At 50.7% G+C, this 15,517-nt stretch overlaps 3 protein-coding genes across 10 annotated transcripts in view; 2 read left to right on the top strand and 1 right to left on the bottom strand.

Moving 5' to 3' along the window:
• The window catches only part of LOC113206427 (uncharacterized), a 31,820-nt gene extending 20,848 nt beyond the window's left edge, over positions 1–10,972 (top strand). For 2 of the 4 annotated variants that reach the window (XM_026422514.2, XM_026422511.2), the window contains exons 2-6: positions 7,275–7,352; positions 7,460–7,644; positions 7,735–7,910; positions 8,021–9,312; positions 9,435–10,972. In XM_026422514.2, coding sequence (XP_026278299.1) covers positions 7,529–7,644; positions 7,735–7,910; positions 8,021–9,312; positions 9,435–10,262 — 2,412 coding nt within the window. In that variant the 5' untranslated portion in view covers positions 7,275–7,352; positions 7,460–7,528 and the 3' untranslated portion in view covers positions 10,263–10,972. Of the gene's footprint in view, positions 1–6,233; positions 6,549–6,843; positions 7,076–7,274; positions 7,353–7,459; positions 7,645–7,734; positions 7,911–8,020; positions 9,313–9,434 lie in introns of those variants that run through there. The other 2 variants (XM_026422510.2, XM_026422512.2) reach the window with 2 other exon arrangements.
• Positions 10,973–11,057: 85 nt separating this feature from the next.
• Positions 11,058–14,738, bottom strand: LOC113206423 (probable E3 ubiquitin-protein ligase bre1). The gene is made up of 9 exons (XM_052267391.1): positions 14,583–14,738; positions 13,862–14,147; positions 13,737–13,828; positions 13,438–13,653; positions 12,598–13,338; positions 12,382–12,514; positions 12,193–12,293; positions 11,430–12,107; positions 11,058–11,314 (listed from the first exon to the last, which is right to left on the bottom strand). The coding sequence occupies exons 2-9, from the start codon at positions 14,139–14,141 to the stop codon at positions 11,219–11,221; spliced, it is 2,337 nt and encodes a 778-aa protein (XP_052123351.1). The 5' UTR covers positions 14,142–14,147; positions 14,583–14,738; the 3' UTR covers positions 11,058–11,218.
• A 30-nt stretch (positions 14,739–14,768) lies between these two features.
• The window catches only part of LOC113206412 (ankyrin repeat domain-containing protein 50), a 39,617-nt gene continuing 38,868 nt past the window's right edge, over positions 14,769–15,517 (top strand). For 2 of the 5 annotated variants that reach the window (XM_052267390.1, XM_052267389.1), the window contains exon 1: positions 14,769–14,933. The gene's annotated coding sequence lies outside the window, so the exon portion shown is untranslated. Of the gene's footprint in view, positions 15,174–15,517 lie in introns of all 5 variants that reach the window. The other 3 variants (XM_052267388.1, XM_026422495.2, XM_026422496.2) reach the window with 2 other exon arrangements.

Below are 15,517 nucleotides of genomic sequence, written 5' to 3'. Positions count from 1 at the left end.
CCCCGCCCCCCATCAACCCATACCAGCACAGCGGATCAGGTTGTGTCGGGCTGGCCGTCGAGCGGTCCAAAACACACGCGCGCGCACACACACACACACCGCGCGGCCCCTTTGCGCGGCTCGCGCGACTCGCGCGGCTCGGCGCCGTAAAGCGCGAGAGAGGCACCGCCCAGGAAGATATCCAGTTAGCGTAAAAGTGAGGAAAAGTGAGAAGTGAAGTGAGGCCGAGTGAGGTGAAGTGAGGCCGAGTGAGGTGAGGTGAGGAAGCGTAAAAGCGTAGAAGTGAAAGTGAAAATGTACAAAAGTGAAAAAGCCGGAAAGTGAAAAGCGAAAAAGTGAAAAAGCGGAAAAGTGGAGAGGCGATACCCCGGTAGAACGCGAACACTTTTATAACGTCAATTTGGCACGCGCCTTATAAGCGCTAGAAAACTTCGCGAAAAAAGCGCATTTTTGTTCAAGAAAGCGCCAAAAAAGGCGCTTTTCTCTCGAAGTTGTCTAGCGCTAAATTGGCGCTATAAAAGTGTTCGCGTTCTACCGGGGTATCGCCTCTCGCATTTTTGTTCAAGGAAGCGCCAAAAAAGGCGCTTTTCTCGCGAAGTTTTCTAGCGCTTATAAGACGCGTGCCAAATTGACGCTATAAAAGTGTTCGCGTTCTACCGGGGTATCGCCTCTCCACTTTTCCGCTTTTTCACTTTTTCGCTTTTCACTTTCCGGCTTTTTCACTTTTGTACATTTTCACTTTCACTTCTACGCTTTTACGCTTCCTCACCTCACCTCACTCGGCCTCACTTCACCTCACTCGGCCTCACTTCACTTCTCACTTTTCCTCACTTTTACGCTAACTGGATATCTTCCAGGGGGGTTCCCCGAACCGTCCGGCCGGATACGCTCGGCGTGAGACCGACCCTAAGATTGTAGCGGCATGGCATCGCCAGCAGCGTGGTGTCGGCATGGGTGTCGAGTGTCGCGTGCGACATCGTCGAGGCCCCGTCCCCCGTCCCCCGTCCCGTCCTGTCCTCTTCCCTGTGCCTGGCGGCCTGTCGAGTCGATCCGTCTGTCACTCCCACGGGTTTCGCGAACAGAAGGTGATGCTGTTAGCGCGCACCGGGCGCGACGGGTGTGGTAATAGACGACGATGACCCCCCCCCCCTTCTCCTCCTCCCCTGTCCTCCGTCGGTCACATGAAGTCCCTGCCGGGGCTCGGGGCTCTCCTATTCCTCCCGTATAGCTCCGTCCTTGTTGCACTCATAGGGCAGGTTTAGGAGAGCCCTTCTAGAACGATCTCCTGAATCGCACGGCTATATGGAGGTGATCGGAGAGGTGCCGCGTCGTCGTGCAGGAACCAAAGGCACTTGTAGTCTTGTAGTACGGCGGCGTGCTGGCGGTGGGTGGGGCTGGGGCGGGCCAGGCGGCCGTGGCGCACCGCGGCGTGCTCTGGGTCTGGGTCAAGGTGAGCGTCACGGGGCCGCCACCGCCAACCCGGCCCGGCCCGGCCGCCGGCGCGCGCTTGCACATCTCATCGGGTGTCCTGCCTGCTCCAGCGGGCGCAGCGCAGCAGGTGCCAGGTGCTTGGGTGTCCTGACCTAACCCAACGATATGGCGGCGGTGGCTCCGCAAACGAGACTTTTATTCGCATAGTAACAACAACAACAAGCGAACTCGCCGGACGAGTATGTCGAACTCTGCAGCTCGACGGCGTGGCGCGTTACGTCACGCAACGTCACGCGCCGGCGGGAGGGAAGGCCTCCCCCCTTTCTTCGCCCGCGAAATTTTGAATCGCGGCCAAAAGAGAATGTAAAGAGATGGGAGAGGGGAGGGGCGGGGCGCATCGCATCAGGCTGGGCCGGGGCCGCGGGGCCGCGCGCGGGCGCGTCGCGTGGTCGCGTGGTCAGCCGCGGCCGCAACTTGGCTCGCCGGCGAGTTGGACAGGTGACGAGCCCGAACCACCGTGACCACCGTGTGGACCAACGTGTGCACCATCGTGTTCACCACCGACTGCACCACCCGTGTGCACCACCGTGTGGGTGGTCCACACCGTGTCTTGTGGTGAGCGTGTGCTTGCAGCTGCGTTCAATAAAGCATTCCGGTAAAGCTAGAATGAAGAAGAATACGAGGAAGAAGAAAACGGAAATCACTATGCTTTAAACATGGTGACTTCCGCTTTCTTGTTCCTCGCATTCTTCTGCATTTCAGTTTTACCGGAATGCTTTATTGAGATATACCAGGAGGCTGATTCACGCCGCGCACTTCTGTAGTGATGCTGTATCGCATGCACGGGTGCGGGCGGGTTGCCTACTCGCTCGGCCCGTGAGGCGCCGTGGACAGGGGCGATAGGCAAGGCCGCCCGCACTCGTGCATGCGGGTGGACGGGTTGCCTACTCGCACGGAGCCCCACGGCGTCGGCGCCAATAAGCGGAGCGGGCGACTCCATTTGGAGGGAATGCTTGTTTAAATGTCGTTTATCGGTGACAGGGGGACGCTCTGTTGAAGTCGGGTGTGCTGAATAGCCGCTTGGGATTCGCCGCGGCCGAGCTCGGGTCGACATGTATGTGCCCGACGTTCATCGGACGAAACTAAGTGTGCGCTGGTCGCTGGTGTACTGCACTCAGCTGTGGCGGTAGTTTGGCGGCGGTTAGCGGTCTTACGTAAGGTCCGCGGGGTTGGGGGAGGGAGGGAGGGGCGGAATAAGATGGGATAGGCCCTGGTTGTTTGTCTCAGCTGCCCCGCGAGCGATTGGGGAGCAGGAACGCAACATAGTCGCTGTCGTACAGAAGCCGCACGCTAGCAGCAGCAGCCGCAGCAGCAATTCGGATCACTTTTCAGGAACTTGTTCTGCTCGTTCTCGCTGAGTCACACCGCTCCCTGCGTGTCTCGTGGGCTTCTGTCTCCCTCTCCAGTGCTGCTCCGGTAATATCTGAAGGCCTTTCCTCCACCTCCTCCTCCCCGCCCCCCAAATCTCAGCCCCCTGGAATTTCTCCTCTCTAACTCGCAGTCCAATTTTGCCCGCGCGGAGACAAAGGAATGTCTTCAATTGCCTCTGAAGCAGCGTTGTCTCCGTTCTCTAGCTGTTCCTTGTTGTTCAGCAGCAGCAGGAGGAGGTGGGCTGGCCCGCGCCGTTACGTAAACTTGTATGTCGTGTGACGCGCAGCTTACAGCAGCGACTCGTCGCGAAGGTTCTGATCCACGTCCACTCGGCCGGGGCCTAGGCATACGAGGACCCCGTCACGCCGCCCCGGCCCCGGCCCCGCCCTGATCACTCGGCAGTAGGTGACGGTCACCGGGGCCATGCCGCTGGGTAGGCGGGGCGAACCCAGTTATACAACCCGCTTTGGCCGCCCGGGGCCCGGGCCGACAGCGCGGCCGCAGAATCTCAAGGTCCTGGCGCCCCGGCGTCCAGGACGCACCGCGCCGCGCCGCGCCCAGGACCCACCCGGCTGCGTCCTGGAGAAAGTGCGAGCGGGGGCGGGGAGGCGGTAGCGAGTGCTCTAGGGAAGGACAAATGACAGTGCATAGTCGGGTTGGTCGGGTCGACGAAAAGGTGCCTGTTCGAGTGTCCGCTGTGGCCGAGGCCGTGGCCTAGGTTACAAAAGCCGTCGCCATCCCGCCCGCACCTCTGGACCCGCCCCTTGTCGTCTCGGGCTCCACCTGGCATGCCCTGGCCGAGGAGCTTGGAGGGCTTTTCGAAGCCAACAACTGCCATAGAGTACCGATACGCCGTGTTATCAGTCTCAACAATTCATCACGGCTAAAATTGTCTCATGACGATCCGCCCGCGCCTCGAGGGCGGAGAGAGATATATCGGCAGAGTACAAAACACAGGCTTTCTGCACTCTAGGGACACAGAGCCAGAGCGGAACCGTGGCTCGGCTCGGATCGTCCCTGCGGATTTCTAGGAAAAACGCGTACGGACTTATCAGCCGGAGATAGTGGGCGGCCTGCGAAAGGCCCCTAATCTCTTATCTACACCCCGGGCTCGAGGCTCGGCCAGGAGAGTGCGAGGGTGCAGGTGCGTCAATGCGAGGGGGGTTTGCGCTCTGTACGAAATCGTATCATGTCGCTCTTGACAAAATGAGTCCCGACGTTCTCGAACTGAGGACCGGACCGCTCTGGGTGACCTCATTGTGGTCAGGGACAGGTTGAGCAAAATGTGCATAGCGACCCCTGAGAGACTCCCAGTCCATAACACGCGAGTACAACGCCGCCGAGCTGGGCCCGGCCGAGGCGAGGTTGAGGACCACGCCGGGGAAGTCATTGAGCCCCCGGCCCGGCCGGCGCTGGACTCCCCAACGGGGGCCCCACTGCCGCCGTGCCGTGCCGTGGCCGGGCCCCGCACCCCGGCCGCTGCCCCCGTGAGCGCGCGCTCGCCCGCGCCACCCTCCACCCCCACCCCGGGCGGGGGTTGGGGCGGGGGCGGGGCGGGGGCGGGACGCTCAAGTGCGCAGTTCGTACAGGAGCGGTCGCGGCCGTTTTCGCACTTCGCGTGCCACGTACAGGACAGCCTCTCGGAGCAACGGAGCACGACGACACTGTCCCCGTCTCTTCTCTACCGAGCCTCTCTCCTTCTCGCTGGACGGATGGAGGACTCTGATAATTTGTTTGCTCCCACATACTTTGTCCGCCGCCGCCGCCGGGTGCCGCGTCGTGTGCGCCGGTGACAGCCGGTGACTGTACAGGAAGACACGCTCCCGCTTGCCCGGCGACACCATGCTGTTTGAGTGGCCGACCCAGGACCCGGGTAGCGTTTTCCAAAAAAAAAAAAAAAAAAAAAAATTGGATCGCGACAGTGATTGGTTTATATTTTGCCAATTCTTTTACCACGTCAAATCCTAGAGATATTAAGCGGGGTGTGGCGTTTTCCAGCAAGGCACGGCCATCATGTATGCATATGTGCCTGACAGCCATGAAGGCGGAGGGAGTAACGTTGTGCGTCCTTGTGCCTTCCCTCTGTGCGCATCCTCCCCCGCCGCCGTGTGGCGTTGATCCCTGTCAGAGTCCCCGCCCCTCCCTACCCCCACCGCCTCCAGTGTTGTGAATGGGGAGGGAAATGAGGGAAAGGGAAAAGGGCTGAAGGGAGCGGGCCGGGCTGCCACAGGGCCTTGGCCGCCGCGGGGCGAACGGCCTGACTTGACCCGCGGGAGAGGGGGAGGGGGGAGGAGCGGTGACCCAGGTGCGTGGGTGTGCGCACCTCGGAGCGAGAGCAAATGAATGGGAGGGTGGGCGCCCCGTCTTACATGCACCAGTCAATGCGAAACTAATCTAGGAATCTGTGTAGGCTCCTTCATGAAAAATAAAACATTCTGCTTAATAAACCAGTCTGCTTAATAAAGCATTATGATTAATAAACCATTCCGGTAATGCTGAAATGAAAAAAGAATGCGGGAAGAAGAAAATGGACACCACTATGCTATACATTTAACATGGTGACTCCTTGTTCCCCACCTTTTCTCAGCTTAACTGGAATGGTTTCTTGAAGAAAGTCTCTCTAGAATGTTGACAAAACTACCGAAATCTTTGTGAACCTCCAAAGTACTATCTGTCATAATCAACGCCTGTATCATTTCCAAAATGCTGCGTAGTATCTTCCAAGTATCGAAAAGGGCTTATAATTTTAAGCAAGAAAGATCCTGGCTGCTATCTCCCTCAGAACGTCCGATTTTTCTCCACTTGTGCACACGCGTGGGCGTGCGTCTTCAGGCCTTATCGCCAAAGGTAAACCGACCGGCGGCCACACTTCAGATATCCACTCCTCGGGATAATTTCGCACACTTCTGAGCCCTTTGAGCACGGGTCGCGTGACACTCGTTCTTTCACTCTCCCCATGGTCATCGGCGAGACACATAACAAAAGTTGAGAGGGCTTTTCAGAAACGAGGACACAAGCTAGATAGAGAGAGAGTCATGCATCCCTCAGCAATCATACGAGTGTCGCTGTCTCTCTCGCACCCGCACGGGCCCCGGACAGAGGCTGTTTGAGGCCGCAGACGCGGCCGACAGGTCTGAACTTGCACAGCTGGGCGGGCCGCGGGGCGGGAGGGGCAGGGGCGGCGGGGTGCTCGCGGCGTCCGTCCGCCGCCCCTCTCCCCCGCGAGGCCCCCCCACCCCGCGGGCCGATGCGGGCCGCTCTCGGCGCCGATTGGCCGCCGGTGACATCACGCTCGCCCGCCATTGGTGCGCGCTCCGGTCACGGGGCCCGCGGAGGGGGGATTGGCTAAGGCAAAGGCGAACGCGCCGCCGCGCTCCGCTCAGAAGGTTCTCGGACGTCGGACTGCACGGTACTCTTGAACACGCGTCGACTCCTGCTGGCCCCGCCGCCAAGCGTCCCCCGGCCCTCCGGTGCCCCCGTGCTGTGCCAGTGTGTGTGTGTTTCTCGCGCCCCGCCGCAGTCGCGCTCTCCGCTAGAAGCGACAAGTGCGACCGGCGACCCTAGTGTGCGCCCGCTGACACCTGTCAGCCCCTGCTGTCAGCAGCCCCGCTGTCAGCGCTCTGCTCAGTCTCCAGCGACTGCCACCCCGCCGCTGTTGGCGAGCCCGTCGTATCCGGACGCGGAGGGTGAGTTTGGTGGACGTTGAGGACGGTGTCGTCGTTGGCAGGCGCCTGAGCCGCCCGAGCCCCGCCTGGGGCCCCGCTGGGGCGGCAGCTGGGCGCGTTCGTGTTTACCAACAACCCCCGGCGGGGCCCGCGCCCGCAGCGCCAGCAGCGCCCCCCGCAGGAGCCCCAGCCGCGTCATTCCCCGGCGCTGGGCTGGGCCGCGGCACGACCAACAGCCGCGCCACGCCACGCCACGCCGCGCCTGGTCCGAACCCTCGAATTAGAGTGGAGTGAGGGGGAATACCCGACGCCCGCGCGGCGCGGCGGGCGCGGCGGGGAGTGGACTTTGGACAGACAGCGTTTGGCCCTGTTTTCCTGGAATCTGCTGTCGTAGCGCAGAGGCCCCGAGTTGTGTGGCTTAGGCTCGGCAGTGATGGACTATTTCGGTCTGAGTTTCGTCCTGAGTTGGAGCGCGCTGGGGCTCGTGTGGTGTCTGATTCGCTACCGCAGGACCGACTGCAATGTGCGCGCGCAGGTGGATGAGCGCAGTGAGTTTGTAGGCCGGTCGGGCGCCTGCGTCACTAGTTGCCTACTCCCCGGCCCTCGCAGAACTCAAGTCGCACATAATTGTTTTTGTCACTGTCATGGTCCTTCCCTGAAATTTTGACGGCCGGTTCCGCAAGTCACTTCTGAAGTCGTCCATGTAAACCATATTCACTAATAATTGGTTTCTGTTTGTTTGTGCAGGTTGCCTGCTCAACTTTCCGTCTGAATACGTGACTCTAAAGGGTCACCATTTCCTTTGAGAGAAAAAGCCCCATTAAAGTGAGTATTCCTGCAGTTCATCAAGAGTCTTGCATCATTTAATTGACTGAATTTCAGCCTTCAGTGTAGACCTAGGGAAAGTGCTAACTGATTGCTTATCCTTGCAGACCCAAGGAAGATGTGGTCTGCTGCCCAGGAAATTGCTTGCTTCTCTTGGCGAGAAGCGGACGGACGCCATGGGCTCGAACCGGGTCGTACCGGCATCTGCTTCAATGCCCACAACCAAGCAGACTCACACTCCCTCTGGGTTAAGCAGCCCTGCGAGTCCTCAGGTCCCCACGGTGGATGTGAGGTTGGTGCAGCCTATGATTGATAAACTAATCTACCTCTTCCTCCCCACCTTTCCCAGGACAGATAAGATAACTGTCTGGATCTGTTTCAGTTCGATCAAAACCGAACCCTTGACTCACTTGGATGCTGCAATGAGTGCACATTGCCGTTCGGAGAACTGGGTGGAGAGCTACCAGGATCTCAGCTCCTGGTGCAGCGCTACCTCGGCCAGCTCGCCGGCAACCTGCCCTTCGCCAGCTATAGATGAAAGTCTTGTTTGTGACTTTGGTAAGTACTTCCCTCCAGCAAGTTTAAGCTTCAAGAAAGCTGCTCTGCTTTGTTTTTTCCTATCCTTTCTTGTTAGTGTCTAACTGACAGAACTATCTAATCTTTTGCAGATTTCCGCGGAGAGATTGACTTCGACCTGAGGAAAAGTGAAGAGATTGCTTCCATACCTCTGGAAGAAGATTGCAGTTTTAACTTGTGGGGCGCTGAGAGTCAATCACCTGGTGATACTACGACTCCTACCCCATCAGTTTCAGCTGTCGCCAGTACAGATAAGCCCAATCCAGTACTGTTGAAAGATTGTTGGTGGCCTGAGATTGAGGAAGAGAAGGTAGTGAAGGGGCTTCAGCCTAGTAGGCTTCAAACTTCGACTTTGCCTGCCTCATCTTTGAAGAATCATCTCCATTCTGAGAGCGAGTTACCTGTTGCTGTCAAGGAAGAGGTAACTGACATCAAAGAAAATATGAATCCCATTGTAGCTTCACAGAATTTCCTGTCGGATCCCATAAAGATGGCAGAACTACAAATGAGGATTGAAAGAATAACCAGCGTAACTCATCCTGGAGTCAACAGTAGAGCCAAGGCTGCTGATCTAATGAAGATTTTGCAGCAGCAGATTTCAGCTTTAAGCAAAAAGAAGAATAGCAGCCCAGCGGCAATCAGCGATTTGCACAACTATTCCAAGATCCAGCTAGGACCAGGTGTTCCAAGCACAAGTACTGCAGGAACTCAGCTACAAACACCTCAGGCTGCTATGACCTCAACGGCTGTAACAGCACAGAATGACGGCATTTTCCATTTCGACCCATTTGAAAATCTATTTCCTGCTCCTGTCACTCAACCACAAATAGTAGCACCTTCTTGGCCAATGGTGGCACCGCAAACTACATCATCCCACCAGTCCTTTTCTTCAAATATTGTTCCTGCTCCTGCTTTTGTTTCAAGCTCGTATGGCTCCAACTCAGTAAAACCAGCAATCGTAAGTGGTGCCATCCAAGGCACAGATTTATTTTTTGAGGCTCATCATGAAATTATGAGGAGTGCAACAAAGTCTCAGCAAATTCAAAACCAGCCTCCAGTCCATTTGCTTCAATCCCAGCCTCAGTTTTCAGTACCACAGCCACAGGTGTTTTCATCTACAAGCCAAACACTAAGTGTGCCCACTGTCAGCCAATCTACTGGCTTCTCATCAGCGAAGAAAGAGAGTGGACTCTCTATCAAGATGCCTCCTCCCCGAGTCAACATGCCGGAACTAGATCTGAATTTTGATGCCCTACTCTTTGGAAGTCCAGGAGTCATAGCTGGGAGCATCAAGACACCTGCAATCAGCACACCTGAGGTTCTCAAATCCCTTGTGGAGACACCAGATCCTGAGAGCTTTGATCTGCTGTCTTACCTTTGTGATGTAAGTACAAAACTTTCTAATATGTTTTACTTTCCCTTTTCAATTAAACTTTGCATTTGTTACAAAAAAATAATTATGGATTTGAAACTGAAGTTATAATCAACTTTAATTCTTTGTTACAGGACAAACTCAACACACCACCTGTCAGTTTGGACAACAATCCTTTCCACTTTCCCCTGCCAAGCACCAACCATAGTATTCCTGTTTCAACTGTATCTTCAATGTCAACTTCATTACCAGAGCCTAAATCCAACGTCATGGTTGTCAAGCCATTGCTTCCTGCCCGGGTCAAAAAAGAAATTGTATCGGAGCCTGCTGTAAGGAGTGAAAATGAGTCTGCCGTAATTGTTGAAGTGAAGCCTCAATTAATGCCCAGGGCCTTGTCAGATGAGGAGGAGGAAGGAGAAGAAACTTTTTTGAGCACACATCCTGTTGAGTCCATTAAGGATGAGCAAGTATCTCCCCGCCCTTCAAGAAGTGCTCGTAAGAGGAAATATTCTGAGGATGAGTTTGTGTTGTCTCCATCAACAAGTGATGAATTACAGAAATCAACAAGGAGAAGGAGGTCATCATCCAAATATGACTCAGATGAAGAGTTTACCCTCCCTGTGAGGAAATCTCGCAAGAGGTCAGTTACAACCATTATTGAAGAAGATGAAGAGGAGAGCACAGATGCAAAGCCTAAGAAGCCTAGAATAACTGTCAAGCGTGCTGAGAGAACTGTTTCATCCTCCTCTGAAACAGATCGCTACAGAGAACTCAGAGATAGAAACAATGAAGCATCAAGAAAATCTCGCCTCACAAGAAAAGCAAGAGAGAATGAACTTGGAAAACAGGCCGAAATTTTAACAAAAGAAAACATGGTTCTCAAAGTGAAAGTGGAAGAAATGGAAAACCTTGTCAAGAAATTGCGTGATGCTTTATTACAAAGTATGATGAAAAAATCTTGAGTGACCTCATTTTTAAGTTAAATACTTTTTTCTATGTTTTGACTTTATGACTTTACTATCCTTAAAATGTGGCTATAAGTGAACCTACAGTGTTAAAATTAAGTGTTGAGGGACATTTACTCTTGGTGTATGCAGTGTGGAAGACCATGCTTCATAAATCATGTTAGATCTTATTACTCTTACCAATTTTTATTATTATTGTTAACATGGTACTGTATAGAAAGGTTTTATAACAAGGATGTTACTTGTGTCATTTAGAGACATTGTAATGTATATTATTATTATCTCTTTCCTATATGATTGTGTATACAAGCTCTGTAATTTTGACTTATAAATTATTCAATTTTATTTAACTAAAAATAATGGTGTTGTAATAATTGATGGTATGACTGAAATGTGAGGGTATGACATTTAGATGTCTAGCTGTACGATTATTTTTTGTATCTATTGCCTGTATTGTTAGCAGGTAGCATTTAGTCACTCTGTCATTATATAAACATTGCATTGCAGAAAAGAAAAAAAAAAGAGGTCTTGGGATAGTCTCTAGAATTTAAAACTAAATGTTCTTTAAATTTATTTGAAGCATTTTTTAAGCACTGTTTAGTTTGAAGTAAAAACTCATCTGTTTTATGTCCAAAATATGTTTTAAATGTCCAAAAAAGCAATTTATTTTATTTTGCAATAAAACCTGCTTATTCCTTTTTTAGTTACTCACAGTACATTTTCTTGACCACCATTAATGTCCCCCATTTTTACAAATGAAGCACTTGAGGTAATAATTAATGAAAGCTCACATCAAAACAATCAACATTTATTATAGTGTTTCCCACACTAATTAGTGCAACGGACAACAAACAGTTCAAAGGCTTTGTAATTACAGAAACACATGTAGGAATATCTTGAAGATTCCTAGGTCAGCTTCAATGAAAATTATCACTAGTCTAAGTAATCTACTCCTAATACTTATTCTTCTTATTCTGTTTCTTTGAAATTGGTCCAGAGTCCTTCCTTTTTCTTTTGAGGTCATTTTGTGGTTTGATGGACTGGGCCACCTGAACATTTTAAAAACATAAACAAATTAGACTGTGTTGAAAACAGTAAAGTAGCAACAGCATGAGCATGGCTACAAAAAAAACCACTGCATAGTCATAAATTTGAAATACATACCTTTTTAGTTTTACTTGGGGTAAAAGATTTGGGTTTTGGTGTTTCTTCAACTTCCATGTCTTCATCGCTGTCTACATCTTCGTCCTCACTGTCTCCATCTTCATCAGCACTGTCAGCATCATCTTCCTCTTCCTCATCCACTTCATTGTCGTCGTCATCATCATCCTCCTCAGCTTCAAATTCCAGAAGTCCATTACTGACATCCATTTCTTCATCTTCTTCCTCTTCATCAACACTACCCTCCTCATCCTCTTCATCACTACCCTCCTCTTCCTCTTCATCACTACCCTCCTCTTCCTCTTCATCACTACCCTCCTCTTCCTCTTCATCACTACCCTCCTCTTCCTCTTCATCACTACCCTCCTCATCCTCTTCATCATTTTCAACCTTCACAGTTACTTTGGTTTCCTGTTCATCATCGGAGCTGTCATTCTCATCATCTTCACTTTCTTCATCCATCTCCTCTTTCTTAATGGCCATCTTTTTTTTAAGGGTGGCTACCTTAACTTCCTTAACCTTTTTAGAATCAGTGCCTTTCAGTGCTTCTGCCTTTTCAGTTTTCTGCAGCAGCTTTTTGATGACTTTTAAAGCTTTGTTGAAAGTTGGATGAATTGTTACTACAACACCATTGATTTTAATACTAGATGCTTTTACTGCTGCTTGTGCTTCTTCCTCTGTCTAAAAGTTAAAGAAAGCATGTTAGTCTCTAGCAAAAAGGGCATACAGATGACACTACTAATTTGACATGCATATAGTATCATACCTCAAAAGATATTCTGCTGACATTCTTCTTCAGGGGTAGCATTGAATTGGTAACTTTTCCAAAGGCCCCATATAATTTTGCGATTTCTTCAGTGGATACACCTAGAAGTAAAAGTCAACATAAAGATATATCACTGCATTCTGATTAATACAGATAAGTCACATATTTTAGGGTGGGAAAAAAACATACCACAAGGTATCATTGGTGAAAAGACATCATATGCTTCAACTGATGATTTCTCAGCAGCAGAAGTAATTTTGACTGGATAGCCTTCTAGGTCTTTGCCACTTAATGCCATAGCCTGTTTGTAACCAGCTTCATCCTAGAAAATAAATAAAAAACTAGATGTTGAGAGCAGTTTAAAACAACCTACGGGGATAGTGTTTCCGCAAAATTACAACTTACAGCAAGAAAAACAAAGGCAGTCTTTTGTTCTTTTTTTTTCTTTGCACCAAAGCTAAAGTAAGCCAAGTTGCATTCTGAAAGGAACTCTCTAAATTCTTGATTTTTAACCTGCCTTCCGATGTTGGTCACAAGAACACTGAATCTTCTATCAAGATTGACTACTTTGATTGTTGATTCTAATAATTGGGTTCCGTCCAGCTTTACCGCAGAAGGTACACTTTCGCGGTCCTTAAAATTAACAACAGCTTCATAAGGAGAACCAGTAGCTGAATTCCTGTTGATGTGGATCATTCCCAGAGCGCCACATTCCTCAAACAATTTCCATAGGTCCTCTTCGGTAGTCTTGTCAGCCATATTAGTAACACAAACACAATTTCTGGTTGTGTGATGTGTATCAAATTTAGAATCCTTAAAAGACTGGACAAGAAGATGATGACCAGAAAACTCTTTCCCATGTAGTTTATCCAACGCAGCCTTGAAATCTGACTCTTCCTCAAAAACACAAATTGCTGATACAGAGGCAGATTTTGATGTTGTTAGTTTGTTGTACGTTATGAGTTTCACTGGTCCAACAGACTTTGAAATGAAAGACTGAAATTCAGCATGTAAGCTTTCCACCTTCTTCGGAAGATTAGAAATTAATACAGCTTGTTTTGATTCCGCTGGGACTAACTTTTGTTTTCTTTTGACATCCTGTGTACTCAGTTTCTCAGTACCATTTGCTTTCTGTTCAGAGTTAGCCTGATAGACAAATAAAATCAATCAAATTAGTACCAAAAAAACTAACACTTAAACATGAAATTCCAAATATTTAAAGGGGGTTTAATTAAACATTTGTACCTTAGTATGTTTCACAAAGCTGTTGTCAGTACTGGGTCTTCCTTGACCTCGTCCACCACGCCCACCTCTTCCACCACGATCGCCACGAAAACCAGAGCCTCTGAAGTTGCCTCTGCCTCTAGAGCCATTTTGGAAAGAGCCTCTACCTCTTGAACCATCTCGTGAGCCTCTGCCTCTGAAACCTCCTTGACGCTCTGTTGACTCACCTCCATTTACCTGAGAAGAAAAATAGATAGTAAATGAGGACTTGTTAAACTTTGATCAAACTTTGTTCAGCAAGTCAACAAAGCGGCAGTTACCTTCTCATTGTCTCTTTGAAAACCTCCACGGCCTCGGAAATTGGAGGATCCTCGTCCACCTCTGAAACCACCAGGGGAGTCACCTCGCCCACCTCTGAAACCACCAGGGGAGTCACCTCGCCCACCTCTAAAACCACCAGGAGAGCCACCTCGTCCACCTCTGAAACCACCGGGAGAGCCACCTCGTCCACCTCTGAAACCACCTCGTCCACCTCTGAAACCACCGGGAGAGTCCCCCCTTCCCCCCCTGAAATTGCCTCGTCCTCCTCTGAAATCACCACGTCCACCTCTGAAGTTGCCTCGTCCTCGGTCTCCTCCTCCTCCTCGTCCACGGGAATTGCTTCTTCCTCTTCCCCTGAATCCACCTCTGTCTCCAAAACTCTTTCTCTGTTCAGTGGCTTCCATTGTAATCTGAAACAATTTCAAAAGGTAAGAGATGAGTCAAGATAAAGTGACAAAACTAGCAACAGTGATATGTATAGGTCATGCAAGTGCAACATGGACGATTCAAGGGAATGGAATTCAGAAACTGACGGGCAATTAAGTCTTTAGAAGAGCGAGCAGAACAATTGAACACATGAACTTCATTATTCAGAAGTCTTGTGCAACCCACGAGAGCTAGGTTGGGTTAGGAGGTTACCGCGTGAACACGACATGAGGGAGGTTAAGAATGGCAGTAAATAGTTTTCCTCGAGCAATATAATTAAAGAGGGGTTGAACTGACGATAAAATCAGACTAAAAGCATAGCCACGCGTCACAGAATTCTATTTTAAATGCGATACAAGTAGTTAGAAATGGAATATTAAAGAAAATATCAGACACGAGTTCAACACATGGGTACTTACATGGAAGCAGGCAGCAGGCGGTTTCAGAAGTAAACACACGCGAGTGTGTGTGGGTGCGGTCAGCGCCGAGTGGATACTGTTTGTGATGTGAAGCAGACGATACTCCGTCTCCAAAGGCCGTGCTTTCGGCGACACTGCGACACTAGCGCCGCGCTCCCGCCGGCGGCGGCTAGCCGAACCAACTCCGATTCAACCCCATCAGTCGCTTTGTTTTCGTGCCGCGGAGAGGTCCGCGTCAAGTGCTCGCGCACCTTACGACCCGTCATGTCAAACCCTGCGATCTCCGACGGTCGCCCGCCTGCGACCTCCCGCTGAGAAAGTCGTGTCGACGGTCCCAACTGCGCGCGAGTGGTACGTGTGCGTGTGTGAGGCTCGCCCCTCGGTCCAATTTCGTGATTTTAAGTGATCGCCGCGGACTGGCAACGCGGGCGCAAAGTGCCGTGCCGAGAGTGCAGGGGAGCCTGTCAACGCCTTAAGTCGCGCATTTCCGTGTCCCTGGTGTTCTCAGTGAATGAAATGTTTTTGATTTAGCACGGATTAAGACTCGGACCGCCTTGGACTTACCGCTGATTGGATTATTCTCGTTGAATGGTGAGCTTTTGACGGGAATGCGAGGTGATCCTTGATTCCTAACCAAAATTAAGGATGCATCTCATTAGTCATATCCTCTTTACATTGAATTGGAGGGGAATTGAAGGGAGAAAACATAAGTTTACTCATGCAAACCTCTGTGCTTCAACAGTCCTGATAGTGTCATGTTGAATTTTTAACATTATACGACTTACATTGCCAATCATTGAAAAATCGACTTTACTAAAGAGTCAACCCTCAAATATTTTTATGTGATGCAGCTCATTTTATCTTCTTTTCATCAAAAAATACCTTGTGATTGACTGCATCCCTTCTGCAATCAATATTATGGGTTACGTTTCTTT

Source organism: Frankliniella occidentalis, unplaced genomic scaffold (genome assembly GCF_000697945.3).
Source record: "Frankliniella occidentalis isolate FOCC.00 unplaced genomic scaffold, Focc_3.1 Scaffold50, whole genome shotgun sequence".
Lineage (NCBI taxonomy): Eukaryota > Metazoa > Arthropoda > Insecta > Thysanoptera > Thripidae > Frankliniella > Frankliniella occidentalis.
This window is presented reverse-complemented; position numbering and strand designations above follow the sequence as displayed.